General features: G+C 36.7%; 1 protein-coding gene across 3 annotated transcripts in view; it reads right to left on the reverse strand.

Annotated features, from left to right (window-relative positions):
* The window catches only part of LRBA (LPS responsive beige-like anchor protein), a 400,324-nt gene that overhangs the window by 248,819 nt on the left and 133,223 nt on the right, over window positions 1-18,282 (reverse strand). For all 3 annotated transcript variants that reach the window (XM_027652781.1, XM_027652782.1, XM_027652783.1), the window contains one exon: window positions 8,674-8,782. In XM_027652781.1, the coding sequence (XP_027508582.1) occupies window positions 8,674-8,782 (109 nt within the window). The remainder of the gene's footprint in view (window positions 1-8,673; window positions 8,783-18,282) is intronic.

Here is an 18,282-nt window from a genome sequence, read left to right on the forward strand (position 1 = left end):
CTCTCAGTCTAGCAGAAGACAGATCACAGCAGAAGCCTCCAATGAGGTTCTCCAGTCTCCTAATTACCCCATTTTCTTCATGTCTATGATGTTCCAATTCAGTCATTGAAGTAGCAGAGCAAAATTTTAAAAGATAATTTATTATTATTATTTATTTACGTATTAAGATAACATAAAAGATAATTCCTGGTTACAGGCATTGAGGTTTTGGTTCTTTCTGTCAGAGATTTTTTTTTTAGGTTTTCAGGATCTACAAACACTAAAACAACAAGAATTCCACAGCCTGGTCTACTAAGACTTCCAGAGCTATGGAGAGTAAATGAAACTTATTGATACTTTCTTGTGAAAATACTCATCTGTAACGGTACTTACAAGAGGGGATTAAAAGTTTTTAAAACAAAGAAAAGTTTATCAGTCACAGAAAAGTAAATAGATGTGTTAAATACATTAAAGAAGTGAAAAACGCCATAAAAAGCTGAAATCTCACATGCTGCGCAGAAAAGACTCATGATGTTCCTGGGTATTTCTTCAAATTACACTCAGTATGTAAATAACACATCTCATACATTATAAAATGTGGAAGAATCTCAACAAGATACTGCTAAACACTAAGCATTAATTATAATGCAATAAACTTCGTAAGTATCAGAAAAATGAGAATATATTTTTAATATGAAATAGCTACAGATACAAATCTATTTAGTTTCCATATCCAATATGATTTGAACAGTTCAATAATACTTTGATCCTTATTAGATTTAATCCTTCACACAATTTGTCTCATAACTGGGAAAAAATATTATCCAGAAAATGGTAATGAAGATAACATCACTTATTGTTTCACCAGAGAACTCTATAGGAGAGAGTAGTCCTAAAGTGAATTTTCTTTCACGATGCTTTAGAAACAATACTACCATATCACAGAATGTTTGGGTTGGAAGGGACCTCAAAGATTACCTAATTTCAAACCCCTTGCCATGGGCAGAGAGACCTTTCACTAGGCCAGGTTGCTCAGAGCTCCATGCAACCCATCTGGGAACATTTCCTGGGATGGGGCATCCACAACTTCTCTGGGCAACCTATTCCAGTACCTCACCACCGAGTGAATAATTTCCTCCTAATATCTAATCTAAACCTACACTCAGTTTGAAGCCATCAGCCCTTGTCCTATCACTACATGCCTGTGGAAAAAGGCCCTCTCCAGCTCTCTTGTAGCCCCCTTCACATATTGGAAGACCACAACAAGGTCAGTCTGGAGCTTCTCTTCTTCAGAGAAAGGATAACTCTCAGACATACTTCTTTAATATATTTTGATTTAAAATTGAGATATAACAAAAAGAGATGTCTCAGCATTCCAGTGCAATTTTTCATTCCTTCTCCTCCCCTTGGCTTATTAAAGCATAGCAAAGGAGAAACCACAATTTTTTCACTCCTTCTGTCATAATTAGGCAATACTTTATCCCAACACTTGCCAGAGTACAGGGAAAAATGTTATAACGTTCAAACAGAAAAAGAATTTCTGATTTCAGTACCCTTTACTTCACAGGAGACACTCCTAAGAACTGCCACCTCAGGAGCACAAGAAACTTAATCTTCTAGTTTGGGACTTGCCAATATACTGCAGCAAAACAAAACTGGTTAATCCTCCAACGGAAAAAAAAATATCCTATGTTCAGTGCTCCGTGAAGCATTTTTAATACCTCAAAATGTGTTTGGAAATGAAAGTCAACCTTTTTCTTCCTTCTACCGACAGACAGATGGTGCTATAACACCTGAAGGGCCCAATGCAAAGAGGTAGCATTTATTTAAAAATTTAAATTTGAGAGAGCTAAGCCTGTTCATAACAAAATGTGTAAAGCCTTATTTTTCTGTCAGGGTACATTTAACTTCCTTTGTGTTGCCCCATCACGTTTTTGCAATCTTATGGACACCTTTTGGTTACCCTCCTACACAGCACCTACAACTCACACTACCCGTCATCTCCACATGTTCTGTGCAGAATCATTGCTGCTGACCCACTCTACTAGAGAGAATAACCACTGAAAGCATTACAAAATCTTGTTATAATAAATAAGGACACTACCATTAAGTGTGCTGAATAATACTTCATACAAAAAGGATGTTGTAAGAGCCACAGAAAGATTTTTTGATGCACAGGTTCAGTAATAAAGGAATTTCTGTTAAAAACATTGGAAAACTATGAAGAACATGGACCCAGTCAAGGATTAAAACTTTCTTTCCCTGTAACTGTTACATATATAAGTGGCAATCATCTATGGAAACTACAAAGACACCAAACACCTTTTTGTAATTCTTTCAAGGGCTCTCAAACATTCCCTCTGGCTTATGGGTATTCTGCCACAACTGATTTCAGTTACTTCCTCTGACTCAAATAACGTATTCCAACATTTAATGCTTAGTACACCGAAGGGGAAAAGATGCAGAACACAGAAGATTATCCATCAGGGGAAGTGCTGAATGTTGTTTTCTGCCAAGGAAACAAAAAGCAAATAGCTACATCCAAGTCACTACTGGAATGCTTGCCTGGCCTTGCATCTTCCCTCTGTCAAGGCAGCACGAGGATTAGGATTCGTTTCTCAGCATGAGCCATGAAGTAAAACATTCCCTTTATTACCCCAGCCTATAAATTGACATCAAATAGGAATTAAAACTGTGAGGAAGTCCAAGTCTTCCGCATGAAAAAACATAACTGAGCACGAAAGGGCAACAAATTTTACTGCAGCTGGAAATGCTAGATTTAATTATTGAAGAGAAATCATGCAGAGAAGTTAGCTGCCTAGCATGATTTATAACAAATGCAAAGGGAAAGTCTCATGAAATTCTCAGTTAATCAACAGAAACAGCCAATAATAAGAATGCCAGCACTTCATATTTCTATAGATGACGAGAATCTGAAACAAATAAGACCAAAAATTCCAGGAAATGACAGCACACAATTTTTTTTTTTTAAAAGACACTTTGAGGAGGCAGGTTAGTTTGTGAATTACAGCAGCAGTTACATTTCACTGAAAAAATTATCAAAGGATCTGTTTTCCTCAGAATGAAGAATCCTTGTCCACCCATTATACAAAGTTTTCTGAAAATTGTGTTGCACTCACCGCTGCTCCTCTACACACACCACGATGTGCAACATCATGAATAGTTTTGTACTGTACATTTTCACCCATTTTCCTGCTTCTTCATGTGAATCTTCTAGATGAGAAAACCCCCCCATGTTGCCGGAACATTCATCAAAAAATACTTTAGACAAGTATTGAGATATGGTACCACAGATTTTTGACAAAATCCAGTAGTGCCATTCAATAGCAAACTAAACCTTCACTAGAAAGACGAAACACTGATGCCTAACAGCCCGGGCCTAAAACCCTTGCAGGTTTACTTATTTAGAATTCTATAAATATGTATATTCACCCACAAATACACAAAGAGATTTATATAAGACAGGAGGCATATCCAAGGCAATGGGCACTCCTGTAATAAATTATAAAATAAAGTCAATTAGAGTACAAAATTCCCTCCCCCTCCTCACACCAAATCCAATTATTCCCACAGGCCTGGGTCTGCAGCAGTCTGCACACATAATCTAAGACAGTGCGAATCACCACATTTTTCAAGGTCATTTCTAGAAAACAATCTGGGTGGTAGCATGAAACCAGTTGTTGGAATTCAGGTATAAAGAGGTTTCTCTTCAGGATTTTCAGGTCTACCAAACACTCAGGGTGAGATTTTGAAAAATGCCTAAGAGACATGAGCACATAAATCCCAGGGACAATGGGCAAAATTTAAGGTTATAAGGGTTATAAGTTATATTAGGAATGCTCACATTTCCACATTCACTGTAAATACGTGTGTTTCACTGCCACTTCACTAGAGAAATAAGTGAAATATTGCTTCATCAGGCTTCTCTGAGGCTCAATCACACTGTAAAATGGGTAAGTATGTCTCAGGTCTCCTTGTGACCTCCCCATATGTCTACTTTCATAGATGTAACTACTTACAGAGGTAGCAGCAAAAACATAGGTGAAGAAACTATTAGGGAAAAAAATTAAAATAAAAAGGCTAACCTTTGTATTCTGTCACAGAAAAACCTCTCACAACCAATCCTTCACCTCCAAAACATGTTTTTGGGTTTTTGGTTTGGTGTTTTTTTTTTTACAATACCAGCTTAGAAGGAAGACAGTATAACTGGTTTGCTCACAATTTGTTACATTACTTATATTATGTCCTATTACGAAAAGGAGAGGCCTGGCACCAAAGTGAAAGACTTTTTTTGTCTTTATCCAGGTTGCTAAGTTACAGGGTAGAGCCCCTGGAGAGGGAAAAAAATTGCACAAGTTTCCCATGAAGGAAGCAGAGCACTTCCAGCTTGAAGGAGCTTCTGGAGTGCAGCAATGCAAAGGAGGGGTTTTCAATGCAAATGGAGATAGAGACTTCTGATTAAAAGGAAGAAACAGAAAAATAGCCAAGCCAGTGACAGATGCCCTTCTTGCTATCAGACACAGAAGTAGTGGATGGGTTTTGCTTCTGTTCAAGAAATTTAACTTGAAGTTTCTGAAAGAGAGAGCATTGTAAGGAAAAGAGAAAGAAGTTATAAGGAGAAGAAAGAAGATTTCTTTTCAAATCCTTTTAGTCTAAATCTATCTCACTCAGGCAGTCAGAGTTTACTGCATATATAAAGTTATAGCACTAACTAGAACAGCACGCCAAAAAGAAAAACAAACCCAAAACTATCCCTGCTTTAAAGACTCTTCCTGTGCTTTTGTCATCCTACTTTATGGAAAGGGTTCCTCTCTGTATTCTGACCAACACAGGCTCCCACCACATGGAGACACAGCAAAGCCCAATGAGACATTATGCAGCAAAGTGTGCATGTGCTGCACTTGCTATTGTTTCTTTGTCTCCTCCTGGCTATGAAAGAATTGATAGGTGGACATTTCTCAATCCATTTCTGGAAGGAAAACATTTGTCCTGTACTTGCAATGAATTAAGACCCAAAAAGGAGTGGTATCTTTCCCTCTGGACCCTGTGCAACTTTTAAAATGTCCCCTGACGAATAATTTCTTGCATCACATTTCTCAAGTGCAGTGTTCAGCACAGCAGTGCCTTTCCTATATTACCTATTTTCCTAGGTTTTTCTGTCCTCTTACAATGACCATCCTTTCCCCATTTATAACCAAATAACATAACTACAGAACCTGAGTAAGAAGCTTGTCCAAATTTCCCATCACTTCCTCCTGCCTCTATGTGGTTGAAATACCAGACTTCAGTTTTAAATGATGACAAGATAATTTGCCTTTTACTTTAAAATTGCCCTTGTACCATGGTGCAAATGTGTCCAAAATCTGACACACGTATTGCAAGGTTCATCTTTGTCATGACTTTTAGAAATGGAGAATTAAAGCCAGGTAGCAGTAAACTTACTACAGATCTTTAAAAAGAAAATTGGAAGTTGGAATTTTGCTGACCCAATGTTATCATATGTGATATGAAACACCAGACATGCAAGTCTGAATAAAAATGAAAAATGGGTAATAGTCCTTTCCTCATTCTCATCTATCTCTGGTCTTTTATCCCTCAGTCAACTGGATTCATCTCTGTTCTCCCCACAGCTCAGGTGGCAAAGTTTTCTTCTGATCTAAAACCACAAATGCTTGCCCCAACCATTTAAAAAACAAACAAAACAAAGCAAAACAAAAACCCAAATAAAACCCCAAACAAACAAACAAACAAAAAACCCAAACCAAAACAAAACAAACTAGCAGCTTTGCAACTAGAAATTACCAGAATCACACAATGTTTTTAAATGTGATCAAACCCACATTTGCATATACCATTTTTCAGGGTTGTGTGTTATAGGATCACTCTCTTTTCCAAGAAATTGTTTAATCTTTTTGTTGTACATAGGACCTGCTCGCTTTCTTCAGCTATCGCATCTTAAGACATGATTGGGGCAAAATACTTGCGTCAAATGTTAAAATTGGAAGAACTCACAGCGTAAAAATCACAACACTATTAAAGACATGACCTCTTGTAAGGGAAGTCTCTGAGCTGCATATCTCTGTATGATGAGACAGAATTTATGAAAGTACAGTCTATTTGCTTCTTTTTACAACCGCTCTTTTCCAGACACACACCATGGCAGACAGGATGTTTCATTCAATGGACTGACCACGCAGAGTCTCTTTTATGACTGAGAGAAAACCGTCTTCATTTCAACGCATTTCCCAAGAACAGATGGAAGATGAAGCAGCAAATCCAGGAAAAGCGTGTATGCAGGTGACCAAACCACACCAGTCAGGCTAGCCAAAACAATCTGAAGCTTAGAGCTTATCATCTGCTACTCTGCTTCCTTCCAGTTCCTCAAGATGGAGAAAATAAAGCAGATCAAAGGTTCCAGCAATTGTTTCAAAGACCTTTTGCTCTTATTTACAAGTCCCACCTGTTACATTCCTGTAAGTGTATCCTGACCTGAGTGCTAAGACCAAAACAGAGGGATCAACATCGACACCCTTTCACACAATGGGAACACACCTACCAATTGCATACACAAAATGTCAGCAGCCCAACACAGCACAGATCCATCCCCATCAAGTGATGGAATGGCTCTGGTCTAGTCAAGTAGCAAACGAATTTCTGGGCATGACAGAAATTCTTCTATAGCCTGGAGCACCACTTTAAAAGGCTGTGAGAAAGACCATGGCTAAAAAGTACCATTGGGTTGAAACAAGTCAAGCACACTTGATAGGATGTGTGAAATGCAGACCATGCCATGGATGGATGGAACACAGTACACAAGAATTTCTGACTGTTAATGTGGTACCTGCAGATTCAGATGGATACGACTAATCATTCCCCTTCCACAAAGAAACACAACACTGACTGAAGTCTGACAGACATCAGTAACCCTGACTTCATGAGGCATCAGGTTTGTTGTTCAAGCATTTGGTAGAATCCAAGCTATATATCCTCAGCTTTTACACCTGCGGAAGTCATGCTGGATCAAGGTTTTTCCAACACAGTAACAAAACTAAACTGGATAAACAGACTGCTGCTATTTTAGTATACTAGTTTCTGTTTAAGTTCCACCTGATGAGTTAAACTTCTTGAGTCATCATACCGAGACAGCACAGATCCAAACCAGCATCAACTGAAAGTATCAGCCAACTCTCACCCTAGAGAATTGTCACAGCAAAACTCAGAGCTATATTAAAAATGTAAGTTGATGCTCAGCTTAAATTTCTTCCAGACATCATAAAAGGTGTCTTGAAACTGAAACAGGGCTAACAGTGAAGTTGTCACTGAACAACTGGATTAACTGATAGCCTGTATTTACATGACAGAACACTTTACTTCTCACATGTTTTCTCCATGCCCACACTTCTCTTTGCGAATAGTTTGCACGTGAAGAAAAAAAGTGGGCTGTTCATCTAATCAATAATGCCATGTCATGCATGGAGCTTCTGCATAAATCCAGAGCAAAAAGATGTCAAGCATGTCCCACTCCAGTGACTATCGGGCAACGAAGTAAAAAGATGCACTTTTCATCTCCACAGGACTGTCGCCAAACCCTTGATGTAATAAATGAAACATGCCTGCTATTTCACCATTGCAAAATGGTACTGTAGATATCTTACAGCATCTCTGCTTGCAGGAGGGGGTAACTAGCTCTAGATGAAGTGCAGATATGTTATTAAACAACGCACAGCTTGAATCCTGGGGCCAACACAGATGACCTTTAGAACATAAGCACTGTCTAAGACAAATATGCTTTCATCTTTGGGGAGTATTTTTTCAAGTAGAGATTTAAGAGAAAAACAGTTTAAAAATACGTTAAGCACAAATGTGCCTTCAATCTCTTAATGCTTCATTTTAAAAACAAAACCACAAGTAGTATCACATGTCAGAATAAAGACTAAGTACACTTTAAGCAGAATATTAGTGAATTTAGTGAGATTTAGCTTTATTTTCATTTAGCCCAATAATTAAAGCACAGAGAAAGGATATGTAATGTAACTGAGATCCAAAATTGGAGGTATAACCAAAGTGATTCAGAAAAAAGGCTTGTATTTTATTACAAATAATACAAGTTTATTACAAAAAAAGACCATCATTTCACTTTAGAATCCCTTAATTGGGGTGAAAATATGAAAACATAACAAAACCACACAGAGGCATGTAAAACTTAAGGAGAATGGTTTTAGAGAGGGATTAAGTCAAATAGCAAATGCTACAAAAAGAAAAAAAAGTAATTTCTCATTTTGCACTTCACAGGCTGTTACCATCTATCTTCAGTAAAGCCAGGGTTTTTTCAGCTCTATCTTGACTGTGATGTTAAGCAGCTTTAACATATACAGTGATATTTGCTAAATGGAACAGAGCAGCATTGGTATGATAAAATTATTTCCCCTACAAACTAGGGTGTGCAGATTTCAACAAGTTCTGAGCTGCTCCGCTCAGCCTGGTTTTCCATCAAAGTTATTGGCAAACTTATCAAATCACCCTATGACTGCAAAGCACTTCTCAGAATGGAACCTCCTGTGCTTGAAAAGCCCATATCACACACTGGAATCCTCAAACCCAGTGGGCTTGTTAGGTTTTTGTGGGGTTCCTCTGGTTTTTTGGGGGTTTTTTCAAAAGGATTTCATTTCTTACCTCAAATTCAGCATGGCGGTTGATATCCTCTGCTCTCTGTCGGCTCAAGATAAATTCTGCTTCATTAGCCACTCGTACCAAATGGTCCTTCATGGTTTGACTCAGCAGCCTGAGGACAGACAATATTTAAGAACTGCCCTGAGAGAATGAAGTCCGAAAATAAAAATCTGTAAATACAGTATATATACACAAATATTTTGAGCTCTCCTAACTGACTTTATTGTGTTAAGAAAATGGTATAAATAAGGCTGAGGGGTAATACTCTGGCAACTAGTAAAATTGTATTTCGACAGTAAACTAAAGTAAGTATTAAATAAAATGTAAACACTCTAGACAGTCATTTGTTTTACCTGAAATAGAAATATGTAAGAAAGTCTTTCACATACACATACCACAATATAAAGAAAAGTAAGCAGCTTATGCATATAAACATCCATAGTTAAAGCTCTAACGTAACTGATGTAAAGTCTAAATTAAAAATTGTGAATTGCAATGCAACATAGTTTTTTCTCCAAATGCAAAATTGAAATTTTATGCTAAGTATACGTTTAAGTAATATTTTCAGGATTATAAATATTCTCACTCTCACAAATGAAATGCTAAGATATACATTGTTCCACGTTATGTACAGAAAAAAGTTGTAATTCAATCTGAGATTTCTGAGGCCTTCATAAACCCTGAGTTTATGAATGGCATAAGAGCTGACAGATTGAATTACAACCCCATTATTCTGTGAGTTCACATATTGTTACTAAAAACATTTTCTTTTTAATTAGTTACACTGGGATTCATAGTTAAAACTGCCTATACAGGAGCAACACTGTTTTAGAAGGAGCACATTTCCACAGGATCACTCGAAGATACACCAGACAAATCCATTACATGTTCTACTGATTAGTTCTTAAAAATATCTCTTATTAAAGCTTTTGTCTTAAGGTTTTCAGTTATAGAAAAAGAGTAGCAGAACATAAAATCATTTGTTTGCCTTGTACACATAAGCTAAAGTACATTTCAACAAGTTCATAGTCTAATAAGAGCCAGTCTTTATAACCACAGGACTTATTGTGCAGGATGTCTTCTAATGCATACACTGTTAGTTCTATGCCAAATAATTTATTTATCTGAAATAAGGCTCCCCCTGTCTCTAACTGTATATTTGAAAGTATGATCATCAATGCTCTGCTCTCTCTTTTCCAATGCTGTTCAGAATTCCACACTTGCAGTAGACTTGCAGGTCACAAGCCTACTCCCACAAGAAGAAATCCAGAGGCAGAACAACACATTTGTTCACTGCCCCTCTCATTACAAGGCTTGGAAAACTGCAGCACAACAGCCACGTGAGGCCATGAGCTCATGAACCAGCCAAGCTGGTGGATTACTGTCTCCCCGTGGATGAAGTCTTGAAAAAAGAAATATGCATAACTCACTATTTGAAGCACAACTTCACCTTCTGTTTGGGGAGGCTTGTACAAGAGAAGCCTCTATTTTAAAACCACATTATAATTATTTTAATTTTTCTATTTTAATAACTTTTTAGAATGGAAGTAGCTGCTGATCAACAAACATGCAATTCTGCCAATTTATCTGCATGCATTAGTGACTTTACTGTCAAAGACTTGCAGAACCAGCATTGCTGCAATAATGTAAATTCAATATCGTAACTTCTCATGACATAAAATTGAGAAAATAAACTAGTTAAGAAGGCATTGTTCATGCACCGATAAAAAGAAACCCCAAACCTCTGTCTCTACAATTTACAATGATGTTCAGTTAAAATAAATATCTACTAATAAACCAGCAACAAGAAATTTTGCATAACCAATTTCATAGTCTGGGCAGATTCCAGGCGTTTGACTCTTTCTCCATGATCCCCAATAGCACATTTAAATCTGACACAGAAGCTTTTAAATAAACATTTTTTTATCAAAGTACAAACTGACTAAAAATGCATGGGGACCATAAATACTCATGTATTACAATTTACATGTAACACAGTTCAACGGTATTACTTTCATTGAGTTTGTCTACACCAGTATCTTCTGCTAGCCTGATCAGGCTTTGAAAAATACTGGTCATCCTCTAAAAGGTCTACTTTAATCTAACAATCATTATCCTCTAGAAGTCCCACTTTTTTTCATCTGTTCAAGAAATCACCCTATATAATAATTGTTTTAACACTTTAAATTTAGTAGATAAAAAGGAAAACGATGTTGTAACCAGTGCTGGTCCATCACGTTAGCAATTGTATAATGGCACTAGGTATACATTTGCAGAGATGATGGACATGTTCCAAACAAAGCACAAAACTACATTCCCTCACATAGGAACAACGTTCTCAAAACAGAATAGAAGTGTACCCAGTGAAAACAAAGAGCTTTCAAGTCTCAGAAAGAGCTTTGTCTCTTATGGATCAGTTGCCACTTCTGTCATCCACACCTCTCCTTACTAATCCCACACACTTGCCTCATCTTCTCTATGATACTCCATACAGGGCTAGGTCAGCTAGATAAAACTGAGACATGATTTTGTAGATAAATCCTAGTTGAACTTGTCCTTCTGCCAACCAAGAATTCTTACAGCTAACAACCAAGGAATTGTCGGAGCTTAGCATAAGCAACTACTGGTAACTTCAAGTTATTTTCAGAGAAAGCTAAATGATTCATATTATTATACAATTACTTCTGTTCTTACAAATTCCCAAATGCAGAAATGAGAGGTCTTAACGAAACAATGATAAAAATTATTTATTTACATAAATCAAGTCTACATGAAACATTATACTGGTTTATACCATATGTCAGTTGTGTTCATTCTTTACTTTCAAGAACTTTAAATTTTAATCTTCTTTTTCAGTCACCTTTTCCAAGCACTGCATATGCTTAGATTAACTTCCTTGCAACAAACAATTCAAGTTGTATCATCACCTAGGGCAGTTTGGATTTTCTTTGTGAAAACACTATCCACATACGCTGCACACCACTCAGATTTCTATTTCGAAGACACTTCCCCTAAGTGTGGGACTTTGCAAACTAAATATATATCTATAAATAAATGTAATGATGGCATGATATAAGAGAGGAGTCTATAGCCACCATTAAAAATCAAAGGCCAATACAAGCTCACAGCTTGTATAAATGAACACCTCTGTTTATATGTCTAAAATGAAGTTTTAATCATCTACTAAACACTAATTTTGGTAACCTTGGCAGCTGTTACTTTTATGGAAAAGGTATATAAACGTTGAACAGAAAGCTCACTGCTTTCAATAGAAACAACTGTTTGTAGCCAAGAAGACCAATGCTGAAGCAAGGAAAAAAATCTGACTCTTGCTGAAGTGTTAGTTCAGCTCCAAACTACATACAACACATTTTGTACATATGGGAGAGGTTATAAACCGTATTACCTAGATCAGGTGATTTTTAGAGACAAATACTTTCTTCTTAAGAAAAAGTTTAGAAACATCGGATTTGCCTCACTAAGACAGTAAGTGCACTTCATGATTTAAAGGATCATAATGGTCCTTTCTAGTTCCTGCTCTGGCCTCCTGCACAGATTCTACACAGATCATTAATGTCTTCTACAAAATAGTTTCATTTCCTCCATCAAGTCTGTACTTTCTGTTTGAGCTACAGCATATCTTTTCCCTTTTTCTGCACTTTTTGACTTTTTTTTTTTTTTTAAGAGCATACCTTCACTTTTTTTTTTTTTTAAGGTTTGAAGATCATAGAATCATGGAGTGATTTGCGTTGGAATGAACCTTATTAAAGATCACCTTGTTCCAATCCCCTGGTGTGGGCAAGGACACCTTCCACTAGACCAGGTTGCTCAGAGCCCCATCCAACCTGGCCTTGAACACTTCCAGGGATGGCGCATCCACAACTTCTCTGGGCAACCCATTCCAGAAAAAAAGATACTTTACACCATGTTCTCCCACAAAGAAGTTCTATAATATGGTAATTAGTGCCAATTAAAATAACCAAACAGACAAACACAAACAAAAAACCTCCAATCATAACTATTTCTTGTCTGCTTTTATCCTGACTTTTTACCCAGCAACTAGATCACATTAGTTCTTCTTCTGCCAAATAAAAATTCTACCTAAAACATCTCTAAATACTTTTTTTCTACAGCAAAAGGACATCTTTGCCTTTCATTGAGTAAACACGTAGATCAATTTCTTCTCTCTTCCAAAGTATGCACACTCAAGCTGAAACAAAATCTCTAAGTCTAATAATTTCCTTCTTGCTTCATATGTATGCAGACCCAAGGACCATGTTTCCCTTATACTACTATCTCACGTATCTGCTTATTTTTTTCGGTGTTATTAAACACCAAAATACTGCTGGAAGTGCCAATTTACACTCCACTTTCCCTGACAGATTACCTTCTCATTTGTTTTTATGTATGACACACTACTGAGTCAGGATTTTTTTTTCTTACCTTAACATGAGGAGACTGTGGATGGATATGTTCTGTAGAAGTTAGACATGATATCTACGATTTTAAAGACTCTGGATAACAGGTCTACTCATCTGCTTTCAGTGCACACCAGATTCCAGGTCTCAGACAGACTTTTATTACTTCGTCTAAGCAGTTTCTTTCCAGAGTAAAATATTTAAAAACGTGATTAACTTTGAAAAGAAGAGCAGCCTAGTAAAAACAAGCAAGGGAATGGATTCCATGCTGGAAGTTCAATATATACTTGCATACTTTGCTGGGTCAGGAATGAAGTGCTAAACCACTGAGAGAAGGAGTTCCAGATAAATACATGAGACAGACTGATTTTCATTGTCATGGAAGAGAAGACCATGAGAATCAGAGCTAGAACTCTTTCTCTGATTTCTGACCACTGAATCCTTAGATGATCAAGTAAAAAGTTAAGCTTCTCCTAACATCAGGTAAAAAAAAGGAGGTACAAGAGGGAAAAAATGGAACAGAAAAATATATGCAAACAGAAGCAAGTGGGAGATTGAGAAATCCTGGGTTAGCATTACTGATGTCCAACAATTATCAATTTCAGTCAAAGTATGAAAAAATCTTTACAGTAGGTGACATTTAAAACAGCTTTTTAGGCATAAATCTATCAGGAAGTACTACAGGGAGAGAGTGTGTATGTTCCAAACACTACCACAGTGAACCCTGAGACAGCCAAGAGAGGCAAGCTTTCCTACTTGCACTCCTCATAAACACACCATGTAAGAGATCCTCTCACTTCAAAAGGAGATATGTTCTGCATGGATACACACTTTATGGGATCTTTTACAGGATCTGACTGTTCAATGTGTTAAGTGTTGGAATTACTGATGCAAGGAAGTTTTAAAATTGCTTTGTGGAACACATACTTTACAGATCTGCTATTCAATTCTCAAAAATACTAAGCTAAGTCCATAAGGTCCTAAAGACTGAAGTTTGAACACATTTATCCCCTTAAAATATGAGAGGGGGGAAAAAAAGCAAAGTCTCAAAATTGTGCGGACTCGTCAAAATGCTGACTTGGATATGCAATAGCATAAAATGTAACAGCACTTTGAAAAGACAGCTAAGGAGGGACACACCAGTCCAATCTTTTCTATCTAGGAGAGCCTCTTAGGACACATCAGAGCTTACTGAAAACTGTCGTGTTCACATTCCAAGAGACACTGCATACTATGATTTCTGAAAATGTACCATCAGATAGCAATAGTACAATATGCACAAGAATGCAGCATAAATACCATTCATTTATTTTTTAAAATCAGATGTTACCAAAACTTTCTGCATTAAAAAAAAAAAAAAAAAAAAAAAAAAAAATTTCCAGGCACTAAAAATTGTTTTTTGAATTTCCTTTTTCATAGACCCAGCAAGTCAGTTATGTATTCTCACAAGCAAAACCTATCTTTGTCACACACATACCTTCCAAAGTTACTATTTCCAATAATAAAAGCTTACATTAATTTTTAATTAAGACATAGTTCTCCCAAAAAGCTTCTGCTTACTCATTAAATTGCAGCAAAATCCAGTTACTCCAAATGATGCAATTTAAATCCAAGCACAGATAATCAAAATTCAGTGAAATAAATAAACTGTTTTAAAAATGGTTGTGCATGTCACAGTAACTTAGTGCACACACACAAAAAATCATGTAGTGTCAAGAACCCCACCTCAAGTCAAGTTATCTGCCTTTGAAATACATCCAGGCTACAATTTCTGATGTTAAGCACATTTGAAATGTTTTTTAAAGTCTCGCCTAATCGTCTTCCATAGTTCAAATTCACACATAAACAAAGCTGCTCCTGTTACAAAACCAAAACAATAACTATCTTTTACAAAACCTACCACTTAAACAGAATGGGTTGCTAAAAATAAAAAGGAATTGTGGAAAACACCCTTTTTTTCTCTTACAAATCAAGATTAAGGTCCAGGTTCTGTGTCATCAGAATCTCAGGACAAGGAGGCTGCAGCAAGGGGGGGAGCAGATTGGTAGTAATCAATTCTAGTTTGGATGTGACTGCATTTAACATTTTTTTTCCCTGAGCCTTTTTTTGGTCAATTATGCACAAAGTCTGTCAGTTATCATCCATTTTTTCATTAGTAGCTGTATTTTTCTAACTATTTTCCATCACAGGAGTTGCTCCTATGGCAACACACACTCTAACATTCCTTCCTTGAGAGTGACCACAGTGCTGCAAGTGAAAGACAATCGAGTGGGGCAGTCGACATCTGTCCCCTATTTTCCCTTCGGAAGGAGTCCAAGTAATTGGCCAACTAGTTTGATTGCCAAGAATTTCAATATTAAAAATATTTGCATCTATGATCAGTCAAAAGCAATACGTACAATTTAAGACAAGGAACAGCGGGTGACATATGTTGAAATTTTCTTAGTACAGTTCTTAAAAAAAACCCAAAAAGCTATAGAAATATAGATGATTACGGCATTCCAGATTTTATACTAATAGATGTTAAGTATTGAGAGAATAATACCAGTCATATTTGGAGAGGTTTGGGACCTTTTTTTGCTTGGCTGGTGGAATTTTTACTTGCTAAAGATGTTAAATTTGCATGCTGCCTGCCTTCCTTCTTCTCTCAAAAAATGTTGAATTAATTGGATAATTCCAAAAATTCTTTTTAATAGAAGGTTAGAGTTTCTCAAAAAATAATAATTTTAAATCCAACAGAACACAAAAATCCTTGTAAGTATCCTTTTGGGAAAAAAAACCAAAACCAAACTGTTTTCAACTACACCAAAAGACATATTAGAAAATCTTTTAATATGGAGGGGAGAATTTTGATTAGATTTCATTACTCATTATAGACAGCAGAGAATGTAGCAATAAGAAAAAGCTACAGAAAAACAAACTTCATTAGTTTTGCTTCTCCAGGATATACTTATGAATCCCTTAAGTTTTGTGTTGATTGGTTTGGTTAAGGATTTGAAAAGGCAAAGGAGAAGAAACTAAACATAGACTGTGCTGGTTTAATGAGGTTATCTTTCAACCAAACATTATGTGATTTTTTTTCAAAGCAACTGCTGTGTGAATATTCATTTACAAGTGTATAAAAATGTATGTATAGAACACTAGACTGTAATTCTTTGGATGGCCAAGAAAACTATGCTTGAGAAAATTAAAATTAAACATCTTCAAGAGTCTATTCAACTGAAAATTGGAAAGAATAATTGCTGCAACATGCCTAGGAGACTGATCCCTCAACCCCTGCCATGCCAAACCCATTATCACCCCAAAGGGGATAATAACTGTCATGCCTAGTCTCAAGCTGGAGTACGTTTGTTAGTGCACTGACTGATACAGAAAACAAGGTCCAGCATAAGAGATGCTTCACACTAAAGTGTGCTAATGAATCAAAGCGACAGGAGAGAGTTTTAACCTTCACAGAGCAAAGGAGTTGTTTGCTAACTAGTCAAGTAGAGGAAATAAGAGCCTAACAAAAGCGACATTTGTGCATGCAAGGAAATAAAACAAAGCTGTTTGGTATTTTTTTTAAGTTCATAAAAAAGAGCTGGACCATCTTGTGCAGAAGGAAGAGACATAATTAGTTCCAGGGTAAAAAAAAGGAATCAATCTGGACACCTCTGAAGTCTCTTGGCCATGACAGTGAACTAGATCACACCTAAGGGATGGTATCGGCGAACAAATTCCCTCATCAGTAAGCTCTCAGGTTCAGGCTCCAAAACAGACTCTCCCTAAAGGGAAGACCTGAAGGTGAAAGGCAAGCACAAAGAAAGAAATCTAGACTGACAGAAGTTCAGCAGGCTAAGGAAAACATTTTGCAACCTATACTTCTGCTGCACAGATGGCTCAGTATGTGGAGAAGCCGTGGGTACAGGCACCTTTTTAACAAGGTTTCAAAGAGCATTAACAGCGTTCCCAGACATTACAATAATAGAGAACAATACTTGCTCTTTTTTATTAAAAACAGCTTAATGTTTCGTGTAGCAGTGTACTGAAATTGAGGTTTCTTTTCCTGCACAGAAAGAAGTTATTCTCCCATACCTGCTCCTTTACCTTTTCACTTCTATTCTGTAGCTTCCTGGTTTTCTGTGCAGGTTTTTTTACTTTTTACAATGCTTGTAAACTGTCCTTCAAGACTTCGGTTGTGTGTTTCAGTTTTAGGTAGGTTTACAGTTCGGTATTTCCACAAAAAAGCCTCCTGTTTAGAGATTTTTTTTTTTCAGTTCAAGATTCAAAATTTCACCAGGCACAAACCAATCAATTCTGCTATACATGTGAAGTAGATGTGATATACGTGGAAAGTCTGTGAGCAACTGTGTGGGTACCACATTAGTTAGTTGTGAACATGCCGAAATTAAGACCAACACATTCTGAGTGCAGCACACACACCTTATGAGTCCCAGAGACAAACTTTCTGCACATATTTCTGTCCAGGGGATCCTAGCCAAAACATGGCAAGCCTAAGCATAAAACTTTCAACCGCTGTGAGAGAGAGAGGTACATTGATACCTTTCACATAAAACCAAAAAATACATTTGAAAGCAAGTAAAAGAAGAGATTTATATCTCCTCTTCCAGAAAGATTTTTTCAGTTGTCTTATTTGCCTAATAAACAAACCAGTAGAACACATCTCAAACTGGAATATCCACTGGCATTGTTAGTCCAAAAAACTAGTAATAAATATCAGGAACAAATCCCTGGTTTACAAAGGTTATAGGATGACCAAAATTTTCTCCACCAAGGCAGCAGACAAGAGAAATTCTGTGATTCCACAAAATCTAGGCAGTGTTTCCACTCCTTAATTTTATTTTATTTATTCCAGCTCTCATGCCATGGTACCCTACAGACATCCTTCCTTACTTGCTGTACCAGTTCTGTCCTTTGTTCAACCACCTTCCCTTCTTTTCTCGTGCACTTCTAGAAACAACTTAAAATTCAGCTTTTGTTATGAAATCATGCAGCTAAGGTCTGAATTGGTATCTATTTTTCTTAAGTTTTAATTAAAAGATTTCAGCTTCTGGAGTTTCTCAGATTATAATATTATGGTAAAAATACATAAAAAAAGCAAATACAAGAAAATCCAAGGTCAGAAGTGCTTTAGTCTTAGTTTATGCCCAAGGAAAATAAATGCAAACTGCATAAAGGGAAGAAATATAGAATA

Source organism: Corapipo altera, unplaced genomic scaffold, assembly GCF_003945725.1.
Source record: "Corapipo altera isolate COAL_440 unplaced genomic scaffold, ASM394572v1 69, whole genome shotgun sequence".
Taxonomy (NCBI): Eukaryota; Metazoa; Chordata; class Aves; order Passeriformes; family Pipridae; genus Corapipo; species Corapipo altera.